We start from the raw sequence: 25,416 nt of genomic DNA on the forward strand, positions 1-25,416 counted from the left end.
AACTACTCATAACAGAATCGTAATTTATGTGTTACATTCAATCTTATTATTTTTTTCGGGACACTCTACCTCTCTTCAAAGAAAAATATACAAAGTGTATAAATATTTAAAATCACTTTTTTCACTTATCAGTCAACTCTATATTGTCTTAGTCATTACCTAGTTAATCAACCAGGAAGAAATGATGAGACAGTGTCAAGTGAAGTTTTAAAAAAAAGCTATGGAAATGAGTGCTTTGTTGATATAGTTTAAATCATCCAAGAAAAAGACCTCAATTAAAATCATATTGACAGTAGCCGAATAATTGTGAGTAGATTGTGCGAAGAATCATCATTAATAATGATTCTCTCAACGACTCATATGTGGAGTATAGGCAAAAAGAGAAGAAATATACATCACACAAACAGCAAAAAAAAAAAAATCTTTGGCAAAGAAAAAAAAAAACGCTTTAAATATTCAGCATGATGTTATATACATTTTAGTTGGAGACACAACACTTGACGTGAATAGTCGATTCTTCTCCGGGTGAATTAAAAATACAGAATTTTTTCGTGTGTACAATTTTGAGAATATATTAATAAATTATTATTTGATTCTTGAAAAATATTAAATAAAAAAAGTTTAAGAAGTTCCGGTCATGTCGAGAGTCAAATTTTGTAAGTTAAAGTAATCTTCTCACTGTGGTCAACCTTGCACCTTCATGGCTTTAATGAGAAAATCAAACAAATTTTTTTGTTGATGTGAATGAAATGTTAATTCAGTGTCGAACCTTTTTATTGACATTATGTCAATTTTTTATAAAGTTATTTGCATTAAAAATCATCTTCCTTGTCATTTTAGTGCTGAATGCTGGATGAAGAAAGTAATAGATGTTAAAAAGCCTTTGATGTGTTTAACATTTCGTCAAACGTGATAATTTAATGGTCAGTGTATCTTTTTCACGTGCAGAATTTACGGTCGATAAATTCAAGTTTATATTTGAGACTGAAAAGTTTTACAATGACTGTATTTCTTTGGAATGACTTTATTCGAGGCTCTAGTTTCTTGGGGAAATTGTTTTGTGCTAAATTCTGAGATGAGATTCAATTTGGGTTTTATAAGTTTGAGAAAGTGGGGATTGTGCGCAAGTGATTTTTATTGAAAGATACGAACACTAAAGGATCTGATTGTTGCTGACTAAATAGTGAACTTAGTGAAATTTTCAAATTCAAAACATCCATTTCAAGAGTATCAGTGTTTATATCTGTGCAATAAAATCAACAAATGTCACTTTTTCTTAGTGTTTAGGCTATGAACAGCTAGGATCTATTGAAACAAGATCCAATCGAGTCATAACTTTCCCAAAAATGTGAGAAAGTTCTGCAATAAAGCATAGAAATACAAAATAATGAGAGCTTTAAGGAGACTTGAATTTTATATGGAATCAAGTCGACTCGAGTTCACTAGACTTCGAGCTCCGATATTGACTAAACAAAAGTTAACTAACTCATTAAAAACACCAATTAAGATACTTCCAAATCTCGGTCTGTAAAAATGCAGCACATAAGGATCTCTTCGAAATCCAAAGACATCATATAATTTCTTTAATAAAAAACCCCAAATAACATCTTCAAATCCGCCAATTAACTTGCCATTAGTGATATATTCAGGTTCAAGTCACTCTAATAAGTCAAATTAATTTCCCATAGTTGACCTTGAAATAATTTAAGAAAAAAATTAAGACACTGACCATCGTTAACTAAAATCCTGTTACAATAAGTCGCTTTATTGACACTTGGCTACGCCTTTCAATTCATTTCTCATGTGGGCAAAGCAAACGTTTTCGGCTCTCTCCTAAGTGCAAAAGCCTTGAGCTTATCGGTCTCCTTTTTTAAAACAAAAGGCCAATAAATTTGCACAAATATATTTCCGATACTTCTCAGCATGCTCAGATTGAAGCGAACATTCATTAATCACATTGATTTCTGAATGAAGGGTTCATCGTAAGTGACGTGTATGGATTAGAATAGAGTTTGAGAGTCTAAGGTCCAGGTTCTTTAGAAATTTTAAACAAATCGATGTCCAGAACTCCAAATTAGCTTGACATCATTGACAAAGTACTCCGAAATGCTTTCACAGCTGTAATATAAATTAATAATGAATATTTATGAGATGTACACTGTTGAAGATCGAAATATTGGAACGAATACCGTCTTATATTTATATTCCGTACGTCCAGATATTTACCAGCCATTCTGACGCCAAAAAACACCATTTTTGTTCGGTCTGAATTACTTTTGAATGGGAACATCTTTTTGTGAATTAAATGGTTGTGACTTGAAAATTGTTCAGAATTTTTTCGACAACAGAAATTTCAATTAGCAGTTGAGGCTCGTGCTTAAAATACTTGATTTGCCAAAGATGGTGTGAAACTGACCTCTCTAAAATTTGGGATGAGAATTATTGAGTTGCTTTTGTGAATCATTTATTTTATGGGGGAAAATTGAGTGACAATAATCTTCAGGATCTTCATTGTTATGGAGTAGGTGACTAGATTAAGATGAGTCGTAGTTAGGGGTCATGTCCTTAACATGTCTCTAAATGCTTTTTCGTGACGGATGCAATATATAATTCAAAACCTTAACATAGAACAGTGATATGCATGGCACATTTTTGAAGGTAAGTTTTGACCGAAACTGTTCACCGAATGTGGTTCATGACATTTCCAATGGTCGCAGCACACAGATTGCCCATCCCTGACATAGAGATTAGGTTTCGAACTACAGATTCTTACAAGATAAGAGTCACAACCACTCTTACATTCAGCCCAACCCAACTTAGAATTTCAAGATTACAACTTTTATATTATTAATAAATATTGACAAGCTTTATTTTAAATTTACATAAAGCTTCCTCGCAATTCTGTCAATTACACAAAATCAAGCTCATTTTCAACTGTCAGATCTGAATTTTAAATAAACACGCATTAATTACTCGCAGATATAAGGATATGATTTGTATATGCAATTAAAAAAATTTGTAATTCTAAATAACAACTTCATAACATTGATGTACATTTATGCCTGAAATGGAATGGGGAGAGAATAAATGCTAAACTCATAAAACAAAGTTCAAATGTGAGGAATCAATCAATCGGTATAAATAACACAAAACTTATCAGATGTAAGGAATCAATAAAACAAGTTAAGATGATCAGTTGTGATTCGAGTCATTAGCTCGTGTGAGACATAAGCGAATTTCGAACAGCACTAAAAGGCTGTATAATTTACGATCGACAAACGTGTCAAGAAAAAAGAAAAATTACTGCTTTTGTCATTAATAATGAAAGTAAGTAGTTCCTAATGCGCAATCTCATTTAAATCAGTAGTAAAGGTCTAAGAATGAGGAAGTAAGCGGAAGTATTATGTCTTAATGAATTGATATTTTACCAGACAAAGTGGCTACTCGTCAATATTTATTGAAATGAGTTGTTTACTAATAATAAACACAAATAATAGTAGATGAGCAACTGTAGGCAATTAAAAATCATCATAATGACAAATTGACATGTTATGCACAAAAGTGAGCAGCGGAATTTTGTTTATATTGTTCCATTCCATTCTGAGTTAATTTCGTGACTGATAAATCTACTACTTAACAATTAAACTTTCGTTTTCTAAGTTTATTCATCGATCGATTACGAAAGATTTAATTATCATTGAAGCTACAGAGCATCTGAACACTAATGACTATCGAAATACAAGTTTTTGTTGCCTGAAATATTAAGTAACTTTAGACAATCTACAAAACAAGATCAGAGAATCCTAATTATGTCGATACAGCAGATTAACAAAAGAAGTTAAAAAAAAATGTTATTGAAGTAATCAAAAACTCTACGTGTGAGGCTATAAATTAGCAAGTACCAGAAACGCCAGTTAATTATACTCATCGTTCACACCTATATAATAATAAACAGCATATTCTCGTTAGAATCAAACGTCAACTATCAATTTTATTTTATTGCTGATTTTTTTTTTGAGAGGGGTCAAGGCTTTTAACAGCAATAATAAACAAAACTTAAATATAAGTTGCGGGCATACCTATTACTAATTGATTTAAGCGAATTGCGAGATGAATAAAAAGAGGCGCTTTTTTGAACAAGATGATTGTCAAGGTTTCACAAATTCTAAGGTGAAGTTTTTTTGATGCTTTTGTAAAGATCAAATTCGAGCTTATATCCAAAAAATGGTATTATCGTTGAAACAAAAGGATTAGAGTTACAGAGCTATCTATTGTAATTAAGAATTAGGTGACTAAGTGGGAAAATCCCAATTTTTAAATTTATACTCGACCAAAACCCTACAAATGTCAATTCTAATATTCCGATTGGCACAGATTGAAATGTTGCCACCACTGGGACGAGGTGGAAGTATTCTAGCATAACTAAGCTGCTGCCACATGATGGAAATATTTCAATAATTGCCTATCGTAAATATATGTAATTTGTACGGTTCTAATGCACAACAAAACATCAGAATTCACATTTTATTCCACAACAAAAACAACAAAAAACTCGTGATTCTTAATCTTTTAAAGCTTCACACCTCCATTTATCCGACTCATCAAACTCAATACAATCTTTTAACAAAAGAAAAATTTATTATTTCTCAGATTTGACTATATTAATAGTCTGTTATTTAACTGATGAGCTATCTGCCGTTTTACAAAGTAGTGCAAATGAGATTAATAGCTATATAAATCGTTACAACTATGATTATTGTGAGGCTGGATTGTGTGCGAGCAATAAAAGACATGTGGCTTGTGGAAACAAAGGACGATTTGGACGATCATGTACGGCTGATGCTCGTGTGATAGAATTTGATGATTATCATAAGAGATTAATACTTCATATGCATAATGCATATAGAAATTCAATTGCATTAGGACAAACGCCTGGATTTCAACAAGCGTCACGTATGGGAGCTTTACAATGGGATGATGAGTTAGCATATTTGGCTGAATTTAATGCGATGAGTTGTGAGATTGAGGTAAATATAATGATTTATTATGTTAACATGATCTATAAAAATTGACATTTTCAGCACGACAAGTGTAGAAACACGAGATCATATCATTTTGCGGGACAAAATTTAGCTATGGGATGGCTTTTGGAAGATCATACATTAGATTGGGCTATTAGAAATTTTACGACGGAATGGTATATTGAGTATCGTGACACACCTCAAGATGTAGTAGATAAGTTCTATCGTCCACCAGGTCCAGCAATCGGACACTTTACATTGATGGTTAATGATAAGCAGAGTAAAGGTAATGATTTGACAATTTTTATGTTTTAGGCATTAAAATAATTTTGCGTCTCTTTAATTTTGTCTAGTTGGATGTGGCCTTGTAAAATTCACAAAGCGATTAAATAATTACGACTATAAAGTTCATGTATTAGCGTGTAATTATTCTTGGACAAATATCTTCACGTTCCCAGTGTATCATAGAGGAAAGGCAGCATCAGGATGCCTTACAGGAAAACATTATTATTATCAAGGTCTTTGTAGTGATGCCGAGCAAATTAAAGGTGGATTTTATTAAAAATAATTAAAAGTCGATGAGCTCTCTTTATACTAAAGATAAAGCAAAAATTCTCAGCATTAATGTTAGTTCTTTGAGTATTCTCATCTCATGTTCATTACTGCTATTTTTTTCATTTTTATACATATTACTATAATTGATGTTTATATTATTAAGAAACAGTATTCAAACTTGTATGATGCTTATTCTTGTGAATAAAATATATAAGTTATATTAACGGTTATTATAAATTTAAATTTTTGAGTATACTTTTTTGTGGATTTCCTGGAAAAATTAAAAAATTTTTAAATCCTTAATTTCAGTGATTTCTGTTATTCTTTTACTTATTATCATGCAACTTATTTTATGATAGTTTCAGATCCAACATCTAAAAGACAGACACTTGTTGATTTTAACGAATAATTTTTTAAACAAAGAAAACATGGTTTTTCTACAAGGGCAAGATTTACTTTGGATTCATCAGCAATATAACAATATTCAATAAAATTTCACATTTTTCATTAATTTTAATAGTTTAATTGTAATTAACATTACAATTTCAACATAATTTAACCATTTAGCAATAAAACTTCCCCATCATGCCCTACGTGGCGAGTGGTAAGCTTTTAATTCCTTTAATTTCATAATTACAATTTTTTTTAGAAATTTCTTTTAATTTCATCTAAAATTTTCAATCTAGATGGAAGAATACTGGATAAACCTCCAATAACAAAGAGGATAGAGCTGTTCTTTGTTGGAATTTGGACGTTTCTCGTGTATTTGTAAGTTATCAATTAGGAAATCAATTCAAGGCAAAAAATACTGACGTCATTGTTAACTCTTTTTGCAGCTTCAAAACTCTGTTTGGTGAGAATGTAAATAAGTCTGGATCTAGATATACAAGAGATTATCGTAGTGGTGGTGGTGGTTTTGGAGGAGGTGGCGGTGGAAATGGCCCTTCAAACACTGGACCGAGACCGTAAGTTATGACAAAAACGTAAAGTTTTAATGAAATTTTTAATCCAATTATTTTTCATTCCAGACCACAAAGACGGATTGGTCGAATTGGTAGAATGAGCGACGTTTCATGTCCTCCAATGGGCGGCGGATGAGGTTAAGCATCGTGCAGTGTAAATGCAAAAGGAAATGCATTTTTTATGTATTTCCTTACACTGCACAACTTGCAAACTGTTAGCTAATAATGGAGATGAGTTCTAAACACATTATCCGATGTATGACGAGATTACCATAAACCGTACTGCGGCCGGTAATCTCCGATGATTTTAGCATCAGTTTGTACCATTTAACTCATTCAATTGGATGAAGGTTTACTTTATATTCTCTTATTTTAATAACAATTTTTAAATCAAATTCTTATTTAATAAATTCTATCTGTATATAGTATAATTTAAAATTATACGACAGACAAATGAAATAACTTTCGTTTTTAATGAATATGTAATAGGTCTGATGTTTATCAAACGGTAATAGTCATTTTAATTACTTAATTTAAATAAAAATAGAACAGTTTATATGATAAATTTGTATAGTTTCAATCTACATTGTTGTGTGAGGTATATTCTCTTCCATATGGATGGTAAAATAAGACATAAATGACATATTTAATTTTGCATTGTTTAGGTCTAATTGATGGTATTTATTTCTAGAATATTTGGTGTTTCTAGGTTCTGAAACATTCAAGGTCGGGTAAAATAGATCATAAGTTAGTCTTTGCCTGAATTGATGTATATTTTATCAAAATTATTGATCAGGAAGTGTTTAGCGTTGATTTCCGCCCCATAAGATTCATTAAACTACAAAATTTACCCCCAAAAAAACGACAATCAACTCCTAAAAGGACATTTGTCAAACTAAAATCTAATCTATATCCAAGAATCAAGAATCCAAATCCAAACATTAATGACGAAAAAGGGAAACTTATTTGTTAATGTAATTTTTTTTGAGTAATGTTTAAAAAGCTATAATTCTTGCATGTAACATGCAATATCAATCTAATTATTGATTCAATGAACATAATTATCTCACTAGCGGCTCACAGGTAATTGTAGTTCATGTCAATCGACGTTAATTCTGATTTTACTTTACATTTTGTATCCTTTTTTTTGCAATTTAAAAAGTAAACTTTACGATTCTGTTTTGTTTGCTGCATTTTTCATTTACAAACCATTTACTTCATGATGGCTATATTTGTAGATCTAACACTTTCAAAATTATACGTCAAAAATTTCACTTTTTCTCTTTTGTTTAATTCAGAACAATGCGACGCTGTTTTATATTTAGCATGATAAACTTTTTCTTTATCCTAATAAGCTTTTTGAGTATTGTTATGAGTACCCTTGAAAATTTTTTAATACAACGTGATTAATGTGATTATGAGCGTAATGGAAATACATTTTAATAGAATTTTTATGTTGTGGTTTAAGAGGGATTAGGTGACACTGTCATTAAAATTGAATATTGCGTGTGGTTTACAGCACCTTAAAATTGTTGGTAATGTATGGAAATTTCAGTGAATTTCAGAAAATATAGTCAAGAATCTAATCCGACTTCTGCTTCAAACCTCATACTCGTTCTTACCCATCCAACTCAAGAACTGCTTTTTAAGCCCCCAAGTCTAAGTAATAACTTTCATATTTATCATAACCTATATTCTAACTTCCACTCTCTTTCATAATTCTAATCACAAGCCTTACAGGCATAAACCGGCATCAAGAATATTTGTTACAACCACGTACAGATCATTTCGCAATACCACAGATAGAACCGTTACCGCGATGAGTTAAGAATTTTTAATTTCTATCGGCTTTTATGTTCGTACTCATATGCATTGTGACCGATTGGCATAATAATTGAGTTTTACAGTATATGAATGAATATTTTAAATGTTGGAACTGTTTTACTTATATTTTTTTTTTTACTACTGACACAACCATTTAAACAAAACTTTACTTCGGTGCTGGCTGTTAACTTGATGTGCATAAAAACTTCTAGTCTGTACAAGTGAACGGACGGTTGATGTGCCATCATATAGTATATAGTATATGGTATTTTTGCAACGTTAGATCATTCGGTTATTAGAGTTCTTAACGTGAAGTATAATTAAGTTGTAAACGGTGTAAAAATATATTTTTTGTGACTATTTTAAGGACATTTTTGTGAATGAAAAATAGACAAAGTTAATGACTGAGTGTCAATAAAATGAGATATTAATAGAAATATTGGAATATTTTTAGATAGTTTTGAAAAGTTCAATATTTAACAATAAATTAATTAATTATTAGAAAATGATTGCGTTAAAGTTTATGATAAGTAGTGCTGTGTTCTATTGTGGGGTTTTTATTTGTGAGTATGATCAATAAATAAATAGGTTAAATATTTAAATGATCAATCTATAAATGGGTTAAATAAGTTAATGCAATAATTATTAAATTGACCAAATTCTCGTGTGGATTAAGTGATGAGTTTTGAAAACATTGAAGGATAAAAGGATCATATTCATTGCAGGATTCATTGTAAATTATATATACTGCAAATTGTATAAGCTGATCAATTCGTCGATCCAAATTTTTGCCATAAAAATGAATTGAAATTCGCCTTAATGCAGTGTCACAACAGGGCCCTAGCCTAATTGCTGTTCGAATATTAAATTGTATTTGATAAACATCTAATTTTGAGATATTGAACGAATCGTGTGGTCAAACCAATCTAATGACTTTGTCGGAACCGACAAATTAGGGATATTTGAAACATAATCAAATCTCAATAATTTCAAATTTTTTATGATTGAAAACTAGAATTTAACCAAATTATGTGTAAATTCCAAACCAAGAAGTCGTGAAAACATTTCTTTACTCTTGGTCCTAAATTTAAAAAAAAAAAAAAGAATTGAAAATGTTTAATTGTCTTTAAAAGTTCAACATGTTTCAAAACATTTTACCCTGAAAAAGTAACTTTTTAATATAAAATTCCTAATTCTATTTAAGAATATCGCTAATTCTAAAGAATATTCTTGCAATATCTGCAAATTCTAGTAAGTTACTAAGTAAATAATTATTATTTTATCGCTAGAACTATTTAAATGACAGTAAAAAGAATTAAAATTGGATTACTTTAGATTTAAAACTAAGCAATCTCTAAAACCAACTTTATAAATTTTTAAATCGCGTTCGCCAAAACGTTTAAAGAACTTCATGAATTAAAGTTCATTAACGTTTAACAAACTACTTAGATGCTGTAAAAATTGCTAAACGACGATAGTAGACGCAAATATTCATTGGCAGTGAAATAAAATGTGCATGTGCTTATATGAATTCACTATCGAAGGTTATATCTTAGTAGAATAAGAGTTTTAAAAGAGTTAATTACATTTTTAATGCTTAAAATAACTTTATATTATTGATAAACTCTTTAAGGCTCAAAATCTAGAGCACAAAAACACTCAAGTCGAATCGAGTCAACTCAAGTCGACATCGAGCTCTGATTTAACCTCAAAAACCTTAAATTAATTTCTCAATTAATTTCCAATTAAAATTTCAATTCCGATTTCACTCCAATAGATTCCAACGCACAGAACATAATCAATCAAGCATTATATTTAGGAAATCCATCGGTATTTAATACAACACGTGACGATTGCATTTGGAAGCATGGTAATGAAAGAGATATTTGCCCTGATCCTGACATCAAGGTCATTATGTACACGAGTTTCAATGGGAAAAATCATGCCAAATTGCTTGTAAGTAATTACTTCGATGAACTTGACTTTTTTTCGTTCGGTCTATGTCTTTTCGGTTGAATTAAGTGTGTGGAACATGCTAGCCAGCATAATTGAGACATCCATTTTTATTGGTACTTATCGATGCTTATTAAACGAGTTGTCACTATATCTTTACGGATATAAACGACATTCATTCACACAATATTAGAATAGATTGTAATTCTTCAGAATTAAACAATAAAGCATGTCAATACTCTCTTTTTTTTGGATGTAAATGCACGACATTCATGACAAAACTTCATTTTCGTCTTACAGTCCTGACTTCCAATAATGTAGATTATGTGCATAGACAATTACTTTCTTATGTATTCTCATGTTCAACATGGCTTCATTAAATTTACCGTTTTTCATTTGTTTTACATGTTCCAAGAAGATTTATGAGTAGAAACAAGGAAGATGAATGTGAATTGTGGGAAACAAAAAAAGTCTCAATTGAATTTTAGACAAAAAAGAATTTCCACAAATTTTTGGTTTTTTGCATTGTTCTTGCATGGAATTGAATTTATTAAAGCTCTTATACTTTACAATAGTATATTCACATATTTTCATAGAAGAAATGATGGAAGCATGCATGATGCACTCATTAATTTCTTCATTGGTAAATCTAATATTGTTCTATGTGAGTTTTATGATTCTATGGAAAAAAGACTTCCAAAATCAACATCAAATTTGAATGTTCTTTAGGATTGTTATGTGAAGTCAAAAAATAGAAGGTTTACTACTGCTTTTAAAAGGCAGAATCAATTAGGACTTTGTATGGAAAAGTCAACTTGTGTAGACTCGACTCCATTCGAGTCAACTTCAATCTCTGCTAAAGTATCGGAACATTAAAACTCAAAAAACAGTGCAAATTTTCTGCATTTATCGCTATTACACACGTTTAACAATCGAAGGTCAACATTAGAGTCAATGATCTTGTGCCTATTAAGCAATTAATATCATATGCGCCCAACAACATATAATTATCGATGCGGAACATAATTTAATATGATAAGTTTTGAAGCATACTGTACATATTAGATAAATATTCGGTCATGTACTTCATACTTTGTAAATGAAAGCATGTTAAGCATGTGTAAAGTGTGATACAGACAAGATACAGATTGATAATGATGGATATTTAAAGGAAGAAATATGTAGCGCCAACTAGTAGATTTGAGTCTCTTAACGTTTGATTTAAGGATGGTGGCTTGTTAGGCCTACGCACAACCTACGTATCTTTTATTAACCAGAGGCTCTTTCGACTAGAGCCCCAATATGTGGCTTGGATTGACGATCTACACCGCGCGAAGGTGAGGTTGGTACTTGGTGTGGCTAGGCTAAGTGCAGTGTATGAATGCATATGTTCCACATTTCCACACCTTACGGAGACCAAAGTAATTAAGTAACTGATAAACAACAGAGCTATGTCACCTCCTTGTAACTCAAGATTGTTTCAAGCCTACCACTTTTCATAATGTTTAAGACATTGCTGAACATCTTGTATACCGCGACATACTAGTATGCTGCCATTTGGAGGAAGTGCCATGTGAGGTTTCGGTCGAGGCTCGCCTCCAATGTGTGCCGTCAAATACAACAGCTGCCTGGTACTGATTTAACGCAATAAATACCATTTTCTGGCTTAATATTTAGTCAAATGCCATTTTTCATAAAAACCCAAAATTGACAAGTTATCAAACATTCAGCCCATTATTACCGCACATATGACCGGCAATTACTTTGCAGAAAAAAATGGAAAATGTTTGGAAAATCTCCTTTGAAAGTCATATTTTTTTATATTCTCTGACTCGAAGCCTTAAATGCTAATTTTCTTCTTTGTCATCATTTCCTTCTGTGTTTTTTAGTTTGACATGAATGAAGACTATTGGCTTCGAATGAGCAGTTGGAATAATACAAAGGAAAACATAATTCTTGTTCATGGCTATGCCAGTGGCGATGACGTATTGCCAATGAGTGTTTTGCGTGATGCCTACCTTAACAACGGCAACTATAATGTATTTGTAATTGATTGGTCAGCACTTAGTCTACCGCCTTGCTAGTAAGTCACTTTGTTTTCCTTAGTCCTCGTTTTTTTTTTTTCAATTTTTCATTGAATTTTTTACGTTTTTCTTCGTCATGAAATATTAATTGTAGCATTGCAGCTGTACACAATATGAAAACTGTTGCTCATTGTGTAGCTAAAGGTTTTACAAGCTTGCGAAATCAAGGAATAAGTCCTGAAAAAACCACATGTGTTGGACATTCGTTAGGTTTGTATTAAAAATTTAAATTGACTATTTTAAAATTCTATTAAAAAACAATTTATTACATTTTTTCTTTACATAACCTCCTTTTTCCTATAGGCAGTCATATATGTGGACTCATGGCAAATTACTTGAATTTCCGTCTTGAAAGAATCATTGCACTCGATCCAGCACGTAAGCATAAAATTTTTATTTTTATTACTTTTCTACTTATTGTGCATGAATTGTAATTTAATTTATGTTGTACCTTTAAGGACCACTCATTAGACCCGGAAATCAAAATCGATTAGATACTGGTGATGCACGATCAGTTCAAGTAATTCATACAAATGCTGGTTATTATGGTGAAGGTGGGAGAGTTGGACATATTGATTTTTGTGTCAATGGTGGAAGAAGGTAAGTGACAAATACATAAAATGTCGTATTTTTGTGTAGGATTATTAGGTCAATGTTTGTCTTTCCTTTTGTGCATGAAAAGTTTTGAAGTTCAATTCATTTTTAAAATCCAATTCAAATTTAACGACTTTTGAAAATTCAAATTAGTTTTCACATTCTTCATTTTGAAAGTTCCTTCACTTCAAATAGTTTTTTGGATTTTAAATCCTAATCAATGCTTATTACAAGCTGAATTGTGTAAATTATTGCTCTAAAAAGTGGCAGCGGACTATATTTCACAATTTCAAGTCATAAATAACAAAAAGAAGTGAAATATTCTACAATTAAAGTTCTTTTTGGCACGTTTTTCAGCTTAGTCTAGTATAAACAATTAAATACTCAGCTTGTCACACAATAATAAGCTCGAAAATGATTAATAGCTTTATCACATAATAAAATCTTAACATTTTACAGACAACCGTATTGTGCAAGTACAACAAACTCTAACCTTTGCTCTCATATTTGGTCAATATGTTACATGGCACAGTCAATATTCACAAATGAAGAAAATATAGCCGAACCATGTCTTCGTAAGTGTCCTAGTGGAGTTAATCTAAATCCATCTACACCGAATCGCATTGGCAAAAGCTTTCGTTATGGCTATGCACTAAACTATGGAATTCCAATGGGACAACATACACCAAAAACGTGATTTTACTTAAATTCTGTAAATTTATCATGAGTATTGCATGTTTATATCTATTCCACAGTGCTACTGGCTCATATTGTGTTAAAAACACACGAGTACCATTCTGTCCAGCAAATGAAAATGATGTTGGGGACAAGAGATGTTGTCTTGATTCCCTCGAATGGGGTGATTTACTTCAATGAGCTTCCAACAAGAAAATTGGACAATGAATAATAAGTCACAGTGGATGAATGGTCTGTTCCAAGCATAAATGAGTGAGTGAACGAAGGATATTGTACATTAAGTTAAATTAAAGAAGTGAATTGAGAAAGTCTGAATGAAAATTTAGTAAATTAATGAAAAAAAAAAGTATTGGAAAGTAATATTCATTACATTGTAAGCATGTAGCTATGCTAATAATAGTTTTTTTTTATTGGAATTAATGTAATAAATTATTTCAATAAGAAATGCTATTTATCATTAATATTCAGGAAATGTCACAACTTTATTTGGACAATGTCAATTCATTGATCGCAATGGCCTATGAATTAGGCTTATTTGTACAATGTTTGTCTTTGGTATGACTGAATATTTATTGAAAATGTTGAAGAAATTATTATTAAATGAGATTAATAAAAGTTAGTTTTTGTAGTTTTTAAACATGGATGTTTATTTTTGGGGGAAATTTGTTAGAAAGTCAAATTTTTTACTTGCTTGTTTGTTATGTCCTGGTTGTACAGATCAATAATGATCATGGCTTGTCCAAGGCTTCCCTCATAAGTCGCCTGAAACTGGCCAAATCGCTGAATTCCGCATATCAACTTTCATAAATTCGCTTCTTTCCACAAATTCTTTGGCTTTCCTCGTGATCTTTTGCCATCTACAAAGTCAGACTTGAAGATCTTATTTAAAAGAAGCTTCTATATGCCTTTTTACAACATGTCCAGTCCATCGAACCTTGTTCACTTAAATTCGGTTTACACAGACACCCTCTATAGTATAGCAAATAGATCTCTGCATACTTTTTACATTTGTAAATGTCTCCATTCTTCTTAGGTCCAAAGATCATTCCTTAGAAAGTCAACTAAATTAAACTATAAGCAGCCATTGCTTCAGAACTTTGCATCCACTCTCCTGAACAGCACAACGCTAAGATACCAGTATGTCGCCGTATTATGGATTACACGCAAAGATGCCTTAACGTCGCCGTGTCGGCTGATTCCGATCCATATTTGTGGTTTATAATATAGTTTGACGCTCTTGTGCTGCTCGGATTCAATTACTGATGTACATCATAAAATAAAAATTCTCAAAAATTCATAATTTTCAAGCTCAAGCTTCTCTATTTACTTAAAAATTCCCTTTGTTATTCCATCAGTAATTATATCAAAAGGAACTAAGGAAAGTTCTGTACAAAAATAAATTATGTAGTATAATTTAAAAACAAGGTATGCAAAAAATATGCATCGTCAACAATGTTAACATAATATCCTTGAGTAATACAAAGAAAAATCAGCTGCAAAAATGTTCTCTGGTTCCACAAACAGCTTTTACTTCCTTTCGTACACTATATTTTTTTTATAAAATATGTTAAAGAAGTTTGGTTGGATGTATAAAGGAACTTATTGTTTGTTTCACATTATGGTTAGTATTTGTCCACTACTATGAAAAACGGATGTACTTTAAAATGTACATAGAATAATTCTTTAATTTGTTGTTTAAAAATTTAAATGGATTTCTTGCTTTTAACCTAGATATGTTAAGGAAGTAGTAAAGAAACTAAGGAGTGAGTGAATAAATCATGTTGATCAGCATGCAAATGTTGGGGAATTTATACTTTTCTAGGTGTTGCATATTTAGGACTGATTGCTTGAAACAGTGAATTTAAAATTGTAATTTTAAATTTTAACGGTCATTTGAAAATCAAATTTTTTGGTTGAGAAAATATTCAAATTTGAAAAAATTGTTAAATTTTTCAAAATTTCATTGTAAATTATAAATTACTTCAAATTTTAAAAATTCGTTATATTTCAATTAAAATTCTGTCTTTACTCAAATTTTAAAAAACCGTTAAAATTTCAAATTTCCATTCCAACTTCTACCTTTAAATTATCGATTGAACTGTTCTTGAAAAACTTTTTAATAAGCATTTTAAAAATTAAAATTCCAAGAAGGTTCCTCATGAATTTTCCATCTCCATACAGCGAACAATAACAACCTTAAAGACAGTATTTACGTTTATTTCTATACACAAGAGCTTCTCCCCTTCATTTATATTTATTTCTTGCAGGTCAATTAATTAACAGAACACATATTTTTTGTCAACCTTTTCATCGCATGCATAAATGCGCCAAAAACATAATTTTTATTCATCATAAGCAAAAAAGGACACAAAAAAAATTCATTAAATTTCATCGAGAACATTTTCAGCAATTATAAATTTGCAAACACCAGTATAAATATTCTGTGAAGGTGGAAGTGCTGTTTCCCAATAAAAAATTCTGATGATTGCTGTTGTGCTTTTTGTTTATATACTTTACATGTTTATGATATCAAAAGGCAATGTTGGAATGAGGGTTCTGTATAGAATATATTAATATTATGGCAGGCACAAATCATTAAGAATTTTTTTTTATTGCTTGATAAATAATTCAATGATTTTGACACATTTGATGGAAATGTTTTGATGATTAGGTTGCAAGTTTTATCAAGTTTTGAAGGTAATTTTTGAGGCATTGCTTTTTATCAGTTTTTTGTTTCCACGTTGAAAATACTTGTAATGATGGTGAAATATGCTTCCTTGTTAATGGTCCCATAGCGATATGACTTAATATATGTAGCTTTAAATCGTTATCATATGTTACTAAGGTTTATGTATTACAGTGGTGGGCAGTCTGTTTTCATTGCTCAGATCTCTGTAGCTTCGCAGCTAAGCATATCAAACTAGAATTTTCATATGGCACATAAATTTAGTAAACAGCCACGACACTTAGGCTACCCATCACTGATTGGATTGATTTTCCGGTTTTGTTGAATTTTAAAACTCGGATGTAAAACTATTAAAATTAATGTAATCAGTTGATGATCTAGAATCAAAACGTAAAGACGTGCTTGTAATCTTTGTAACGAATCAACCGGTTTACGCTAATCTTATAATAGAAGAGTCGTTTCTGTTTAAACCACGTGTTTCATGTAGTGAAATCATAGCTTAAAATAAATTTTTAAGTTTACTCGAATTTGGTTTAAGGCTGAATTAACTAGAGTTGACTTTTTTGTACAAAATTCTAATTCTGGTCCCGAAATTGGGGATTTATTATAAAATAAGTCTCAACGTAGGAAGGGATAGCTAATGGAAATTCAAATTCTAGTCCCAGGTTGCTATCTAATTATTTTAAGCTTTTTATTAAGTCCGAAGAATACAATGAATTTCTTTTTAATTTAATGACTAATTTTGTGTCTCTTCCCGAGCAACAAAAATCAAGAAGGTTTCATTTAATGTTAATAAAAGAGCTTTGGTTATGCTTTTCCATGACGGAGCTTTCTTCAATTTGTGTTTCTCGGGTTCGGACCTTTAATATCCCATATTCCAAAAGTATTAACCTTAAGTCAACAATAAACAAAAGCTGATTCATTAATAAAGTGTTCAATACCAATTGTCATCAACAATTAGGACTACAACGATTGATTGATAATACTCAACAATCAGCTTGTGTCTCAGTTTTCAATTTGCATTGCTTTATCGTGCATCATGCTGCAATAAGCATGTTCAACAGTTTTGAGTCTTTTACGCAATTAAATTTTGATAAAAAATAATTAAATAGCTTGTAATTTATTTTAATTAAATTAAATGAATTCATATGTTTGTTGATAACAAAAGCTGTGAAGATCACAGTTAAGTAAGCGGCACTTTGTCAACATTTGTAGAATTTCCCATAAACATGTATAAAAACATACGTTAAACTGTGCCATTTCATATTAGTCGAAGTAAAGCTAAACATATTCGCGTAAATATTTATTGGCGGATTGAATATTTTTTTCTATTACAATTCAAGACATACAGCAGTGTGCAAGTAGATTTTCGACGCACATGCAATATTAAGTATCTGTTTGGACTTTTTCAATAATAAAAAAGAGAGTGAAAGAGAAATTTAATAAAAAGTTAATCAATAAGTGAGAAATAAGGTGAACAGACATAGATTCAAGTGCTTTTTTTCTTTCTTGTGACTTATCTGTGGTGAAAATAGTCGACGACAATGATCGAGAGGAGCTTTGGAAAACTTTTCTTATTTATTGTACTTTTGAAAATTCATTCAAGTTTTGAGCGCGAAATTGAACTTGGTCCATGCTATCTGTCGATACATTCACCATGTGCCAATAATTCAATTCAGTTCCATCTGTTCTACACAAGTTCCGATAATATTCAGCAACATGAGATACTTGATAATATTTCGCCAATTCTTCCATTCAACATTAACGAGATATTAAGTAGGAAGTTCAAACTAGTGGTTCATGGCTATGGTGGACATACTGATGTCAGTGGATTTAAACTCATTCGAGATGGTAAAAATAACTTTTTAAAATACTTTTAAGTACCTTCGGATATTAAAACATTTTTTTTTTGTGTTTTGTGAAAGACTTGATGCAATTCTGCAAGAAACCTGCATATTTATGTTGCGACATGTATATTAACACGCTGAAATGACTATATTAGATTATTTCTCTATTGAGATTGTGAGCTTAAAAAAATTTGCAGGTTATTTTATTTTTTTTTTACTTCCAATTCAGAGTTGATTTATGTATTTGGTTGTTAATGAATTAGTGATTCATGGTGCACATGAAATGCATTTCCAGTTTTTTTCTGATTAAAAAAGTGAGAGACAAAAAAGTTTGCAGCCTTTTAATAGCCGCTGTCTTTTAGTTTCAATCATTTTCTTAAATTAGGTCAGTGGTTGGCTACCTTTTGTTTTTTGCGGCACACCTTTGTGGTAAGCATTGAGTTAAACCGCAAATGTCATTCGGTTCATGGAATTTTGTGGCATATTAGTGTGTCGAGGCACACAGGTTGCCCATCACTAAATTAAGTATTAGGAAAATTGACATTAATGTCAACAGTGAACATTTTTAACACAGAAATAAGATGTGATTGGTTATATACAGAGTTGATATCTAAATATTGAACAGTATAAGCATGTATAAATGCATTGTTAGAGTATTGACTCTTATCTCTATTCCGATTAGCATATTTTTCAATTTAATTCGATTTACATTAAAACATGAAATTCTGAGAATTCTTTTGATCATTTTTAAAAAGCTCAATATTCTGTTACGTAACAATTGAACTTTAATATGCAGGTATCTCAGGAAGTCAATATTCATCAATATTAATTGTTTCAATTTTCTTTCGGAATTTCAAACTTTCAGTAAATTTAAGACATTTCTGGAAAGATTCACTCGCAATAAAATGAATTGTCGTGCAAAAATTTTTACTAACTTACTTTGTTGATCATTCAGATCAATAGCGATCCATGAACTTCGTTATAAGTCTCCTAAAGCGCACTTTATCTCTGGCCTTAGTCTGCTATTAAAGCTGTCCATCATCAACTTATTCTATCGAGTTATACTCTTATTGAACGTAATCAATACATATTTGAATTTTAGCGTCAATTTAAAGCAATTTTAACGTCTGGATTCATTATTTTGACTGGATTTTGACGGTCTGACATGCTAATTTGTATTGAAATAATTACAATAATTGTCCAAGTCCAACTCAAGTCATTGAATACATGTCATTAAAATCAACTAGTCATTAACACAAAATTATATCACTTAACAAGTAAAGCATGTCATTAACTAGTTAGATTAACTACTCGAGAGGTTCAAATAAGATTCAATTCAATTAAATAACCTTAAATTATAAAGATCATCGCTAAATACCCAACTCTGCTTAAACAAAAATCTAAACAAGGTGCAAAAGATGTGCAATTTACAAAATAATCAAAAATGAATTAAAAAAAGGTCAAATGCAGTTCAACAATTTTATGCATTTTATGATTAAAAACTATAAAATCTTCCTAAATCAACTTTTAACAATTTGAAGATTTCGCCAATGCAATTTTATTTAAATTTATTAAGTAAAAAAGGTTACGTAATTTTAAATAATGGTAGTGAACTTGATGCGACTATGTCTATGTGCAAGCCAAGTGTAAGCCGGTTTCAAATATCAAAGCATGCCATTTTCATACACGAGTGCATGTGCTGTACCAATTGATGTTTATCGATAATTTGTTTATATTAAGAGTTAGTCAAGACACAGCAAAAATTCACCGCTGTGCTATGTGAAAATGTAATTCTCCATTCTTTAATTAACATTAATTCCGCTGTAATAAAAAAAGCAGCCATAAACTTTTTTGTTCTCTCTCCGAGACTGAAAATGTGGAAAAACAAAGACATACAAAACTGATACGATCGAAATTATTTCAATTTTTATTATCAACACAAGAACATTTTTTTTTGGTTCCGCTCATGGAATTTTGCCATTAATATTCAAGTAGCTTTCCTTACAGATTAATTTCCTTCTTTTTTGATTAAAAACTTTAAGTCAAAACAAATACAAGAGAGAGAAAAAAAAAAAATTTTTATTTTTATCGTGAGAAATTTAAAACCAAAAAAATGTTAAAATTACTTGTTACTGATTGAGGGACTTGAGCGCATTTTTGCACAGCGATCAGAATTTGATAAGCAGACTTTCTTGCACAAGCAATTAAAAATTGTATGAAAAAAAACGTTTCTTTTTTTTTTTTGAAAATTTAACGGTCTAAAAAAATTCAAAATTTTAAGGGGTTAGAAACACGTGAATTTTTTTGGTATGGAAATTGAAAAATTCAATTTAATAAAATTGAAAAATCATGAATTAAAGCATTCAGTTATGATTCCAAGCTACCAAACCAATCAATAAGCCAGTAACTGAATGGTACAGAGCTAATGCTTCAAACCAGAGCTCTTAACGATGTCTGATTGCTGAGATCTCGCGGCTCAGCCAATCATCAAGCTAGCCACCCAGCCAGCTACCCAGCCACCCAAGAACCGATCAAAGTGAAATTATAACTGTCATTTATTTCAAAAATGCGTTCAAAATTCTCTTAGTAATTTAAAAAGCATTAAGGAGGAAAATATAATCTGATAAATTTAAATTTATATCAATTGACCTTTCGAGTATTTTTTTGCAAATTATAATGCAAATTACTGTTGGAAGTGTGAGTGACTTATGTGATTTTAGCACAAACGTTGCTAATTTTTGAAAAGAATTATGTTTCATCGAGGAAAACACTGGTGTTAGATTAGAGGTGAATTAATGAAAGTTGAAGTAATTTGTAGCTCTTTTATCGACCAAGTCAATCTCCGGGTAATGGAAATACATGTGAAATATGAAAGTAAATTTTGTCACGTTATGCGATTTGTGGGGAAAAAGGGCAAAAGTTTTGAAAGTTTAGCAGATTTTGGGGAAATTTAGCGGAAGTTGCTTTTTGGACAAGTTTTGTAGTCGTTTTTAGGCATTGTCTAGATAGTTAAATTATTCCGAGAAGCACACGATGAAAAAAGTGCTCAACGGCCGACATGTACCTGTAATTGCATTAGGGCGCATATTGTGGTGTCTCGAATAGCATAATAAATCAAGAATTCGAAACCAGACCTGCGTGTCTCTGACTTGTTGGCAGATTTGGCTTTATTCTAGCATCAGGTCAGAGTCACGTCTGGCTTAGTGTCAGATTTCGGATCTTACTAACTTCGCTGGCCGTACAGACCAACTGTGACCCATGGCTTCTCCCAGATGTCGCATATAACTGGTTCTAACGCCGTCTTCCCCTGCCAATTGCCAATACCAAATGAGATTTTGGAACGATTAACCGATTTATGAAATTCGAGATTCGAACTTAGCATTATTTAAGAAAGTAAAACATTAATTAACCAGCTTCCTTACCACTTTTCTATTTTAATAAATATTTCGGTTAAATAGGATCAGCATTCAGTTCATTACATTCCAGAACAACACAGTAAGCATCTTAATGGACTCCGAACTTCATTTGGCTTCCAATCTTATCCTTGTTTCATCGAGCTTTGACCTCAAATTTGATAGTTTACCCCAATAAACTCGTCAAATGTCAAAAATCTCCGTTTTTGTGTTAATAGCTAATCAAATAATCACCAAAATTAGTTCAGAAATCATTAAAGAAAATCCACAAATCAACTTCAATTTAAATTATATTCCTGCCCATAATTTACGTGTCATAAAACACTTCCGATAACTAATCAAAGAATCAACACGATTCATCATAACATTTGAAGTTGAGTGTCAAATCAAGGACACTTTTCTTAATTAAATCAACAAGATTCTCATCAAACTTTATCCATACATTCGCAACCTGCATCGAATAAATATGCTTAATTACCATAAAGTTATATTTATATTTTATCATAAACTAATTTCAGCATATCTAAAGCATAATGACACGGTAGTAATGGTTGTTGATTGGAGTCGATTGGCCAAACTTCCATGTACGTATTTATATCCTTGTATAGTTCTAAGTTGGATAGATAATAATATTTAGTTCCAACATACACTAATAAATTTTATCGATTTTTTTTTCTTTACTCTTTTTTTTATTCCAACACTACACGACTCGCTCTTTTCCATGCCATTTTCGCTTCCTGAACTCATAATATATACATGTATGTGCTTAATATAAACATAGGCTATCCATCAGCAGCAATAAATACAAAACAAGCCGGTGAATGTGCGGCACAATTTCTTATTGGTATGGAGGAAAATAATGATGGCTTTAAAGCGGCAAATGTCCATGCAATTGGATTTTCACTTGGTGCTCATGTTGCATCCTTTGCAAGTTAGTGATTTTTTTGTTGATGTTAAATGCTATTTCTGTTTAATTAACATAATACTTTAATAACGGTTTAGGTAATGCAATTGAGAAAGCTAGCGGTACAAAATTTCATCGTATAAGTGGATTGGGTAAATTTTAAATTTAATTTTTTTTTGATTATTCCTATTTTTGGGGGATGTTCGTCAGTGATGTCACACAATGGGGGCATGTTCAGCTCCAGAACTTTGGGACATGAAATCTCAAAATAAGGACAAGAAATTCCAAAATGTCTAATTTTTTATTCCATTTACATCATTTACGAACGTCCCTCCTCTTAAATACTTTCTTTCTTTTTCAACCTAAATTGTTGGATATTATTTTAAATTTTCTAGATCCCGCACTTCCTGTAAGTTATTTTTTTCCCTCGCTTTTTTTTTTGTTTGGAAAAGCGTTTTTCTTTTTCTAAATGCTACCTTTCATTTGCATAATAAATGCAATTTAATAGTTTTTTGCAACTGCACGGCAACATTGGAAACTCGACTCTACGGATGGGTAAGTGAAGTTATGCTGCTTTTTTTATTGTATTTTAAGTATGTAGATTTATGAGGGATGGAGAGTCTTAAGCAATGTTTGTTAGAATGGAATGTTGTGAAATGGTTTAAGCAGTGCTGGATGTCGAGCGATAGAAATAAAGAAGACTGTTACAGTGGCGGATTCTTTATTGGTGTCGCTCGGGAATGAAATTGTCATGCTAATAAAAAATTGAACAAATTTCGAATTTTTGACATTTCCAATCCTGCCTTGAGGTGTAGCAAGATCACAACTCCTCCTCAAAGAGCGCTAATTAATAAGTGAACGGCCCCTTACATACTAACTAACTGATCAGGGCTGGGTCCAGAAGAGAAGGAGAGGGAAGAGGGACGTTCAAATCAATTGAGAAATAATAATTCAACTTTAGCATCAATCAAGGGTCCTACCTAAAAGCGGAGCATATCCAAACAGGCAAAGAGCATGCTTTTATGGTACATAAGGATCACTACGGTACTTAAGATTGGTCTCTTTGTCTGTTAGAGGTACCCAGAATTAGGGAATGGAATGGCGGTTGTAGTGTTAATTGACAACTTAAAGCACTTTAATTTGAATTGAAAGCTTATTAAAATGCAGAGTAAGCTTAAATTTGCTGATAATTGGCACTTCAACCTCATTTTGACAGTCATCAGTTGATAATGAAGTTAAGAGCATTTAAAATATTTAAATTTTTCCCAAAAAAATACATTAAGCATATCAACCCAGATATGCTGTTTTACTATACAATTCTGAAAATTCACCAAAAAATGCTTACTATTACACAATCAATTCAACAAACATTCTGAATGCTTAAATTCCAATTTGTAAATCGAACATACAAATACATTATTTTTTTATGAAAGACATTTTAATGAGTTAATTCTTCAATTTTACATGAAAAGGGATTTTGTTGATGTAATACATACCAATGCCGGTGTATACGGAAAATTGGAATCATGCGGTCACGTTGATTTCTACATAAATAACGGACAATTTCAGGTTGGATGTTTTTAGCATTTTTTTTTTTCAATTTTTTTTGTGTTAAAATCATTTTAATTTTTAATTTACAGCCATCGTGCTCGAAAGCTAAAAGTAATGAATATATCCAAATGTTAAAAGTGTGAAAATGTGATGAAAAATTTCTGATTTCAGGATAAATTTTTAAATTAATTTTTTCTCACATTTAATGAGTTTTCATTCACGACTTTTCCATTGCAGACGAAAATTTATGCTCACACATGATGTCCTTAGGTAATTAAAAATTTTCTTTATAATTCCTTTTTTTATTCAATAATTGGATGGTTTATGGAAGTGATTAATGTAAGGCGTTGAGGATAATAATGATTGTTGATGATTTTTTATTGAAATATTGTTGAAATTGAGCTTTAAACTGAGCATGGGGATAAAATATGACAGGAAATCATTGACAGATATCGCAGCTTTAAGCAAGAACTCGCAAAATTGGATTAACAAGGTCGGTTTGACTTCATTTGGCCTCTTTTGCTACTCTGTCAATCAGTAGATATCAAACTTTTATGAACCATACTATATTTTACTACTCGGCTTATCTGATTCGAGCGACACGAATTAAGAAAACTTGAAGTTGGAGCTTTAAAAAGTGGCTTTTAATGCTGCGTAAAAGACTTCTATAAACCATTCATGAGCATTACAATACGGCAAATTGCATTGTTCGTCGTAAAAACAGGTCAAATTTAGCCATCAAGGTGCCTCAAGACAACGTCCTATTTTAAACGTTAATACGGTGACTTATTGGTGCCCTAGCTATCATGGTGTGCTTTTGGGCCTAATAAAAGCCATATAGATGCCAAACGAAGACGGCTTCCCTTTGGTGTTAATAAAAGGCATTTAAAGAGTCTTAAAAGCTCCATGGCGGACTCTTCTTCATTTCTGTGGCTCAAATGTTTAAATTTACTGACGTATAGGATGCCTACTACTGTTTTTAAACAATATATCAATTGTTATTAGCAGAATTCAAGTCACACTTAACAGGTCTTTCGGCAATTATTACCATTTGATATCTTGACTTACCCTTCAATCATTACAATTCCTCATTAATTCAAGTTTAAAGCATCAATTAAAGTTTTCACTAATTTTGACGGAAATTAATTAGCAATAATAATTTAAAAGTACATAAATACACATTTTGACAGGAAAGATGCAGCAACAGCAACTGCATTATCTTTTCATAAATTAACAAATTTCAACCCATCCGTCCATCCATACTCATTCAATTATTAATTAACACTTACTTTATCTCTCTTAAATCAGAATACTTTGCTGAGTCAA

At 31.2% G+C, this 25,416-nt stretch overlaps 4 protein-coding genes across 4 annotated transcripts; all 4 read left to right on the top strand.

The window, feature by feature from the left end:
- Positions 1-492: 492 nt before the first annotated feature.
- LOC139098205 (venom allergen-1-like) lies at positions 493-5,796 on the top strand. Its single transcript, XM_070650336.1, has 4 exons — positions 493-656; positions 4,651-5,027; positions 5,082-5,307; positions 5,375-5,796. Exons 1-4 carry the CDS (start codon positions 638-640, stop codon positions 5,581-5,583), a joined length of 831 nt encoding a protein of 276 aa, XP_070506437.1. The 5' UTR covers positions 493-637; the 3' UTR covers positions 5,584-5,796.
- A 232-nt stretch (positions 5,797-6,028) lies between these two features.
- On the top strand, positions 6,029-7,000 carry LOC139098284 (glycine-rich selenoprotein-like). The gene is made up of 4 exons (XM_070650420.1): positions 6,029-6,180; positions 6,263-6,344; positions 6,413-6,541; positions 6,605-7,000. Exons 1-4 carry the CDS (start codon positions 6,162-6,164, stop codon positions 6,672-6,674), a joined length of 300 nt encoding a protein of 99 aa, XP_070506521.1. The 5' UTR covers positions 6,029-6,161; the 3' UTR covers positions 6,675-7,000.
- LOC139098484 (phospholipase A1-like) lies at positions 6,764-13,869 on the top strand. Its single transcript, XM_070650707.1, has 8 exons — positions 6,764-6,794; positions 10,140-10,318; positions 12,205-12,398; positions 12,494-12,609; positions 12,703-12,777; positions 12,858-12,999; positions 13,453-13,686; positions 13,749-13,869. Exons 1-8 carry the CDS (start codon positions 6,764-6,766, stop codon positions 13,867-13,869), a joined length of 1,092 nt encoding a protein of 363 aa, XP_070506808.1.
- A 4,050-nt stretch (positions 13,870-17,919) lies between these two features.
- LOC139098485 (endothelial lipase-like) lies at positions 17,920-24,233 on the top strand. Its single transcript, XM_070650708.1, has 8 exons — positions 17,920-18,226; positions 22,154-22,219; positions 22,417-22,566; positions 22,638-22,691; positions 22,935-22,948; positions 23,048-23,094; positions 24,012-24,108; positions 24,180-24,233. Exons 1-8 carry the CDS (start codon positions 17,920-17,922, stop codon positions 24,231-24,233), a joined length of 789 nt encoding a protein of 262 aa, XP_070506809.1.
- The last annotated feature ends 1,183 nt before the right edge of the window (positions 24,234-25,416 follow it).

This window comes from Chironomus tepperi, unplaced genomic scaffold, assembly GCF_022539635.2.
Source record: "Chironomus tepperi strain 1889 unplaced genomic scaffold, CSIRO-AGI_Ctep_v1 contig_445, whole genome shotgun sequence".
NCBI lineage: Eukaryota > Metazoa > Arthropoda > Insecta > Diptera > Chironomidae > Chironomus > Chironomus tepperi.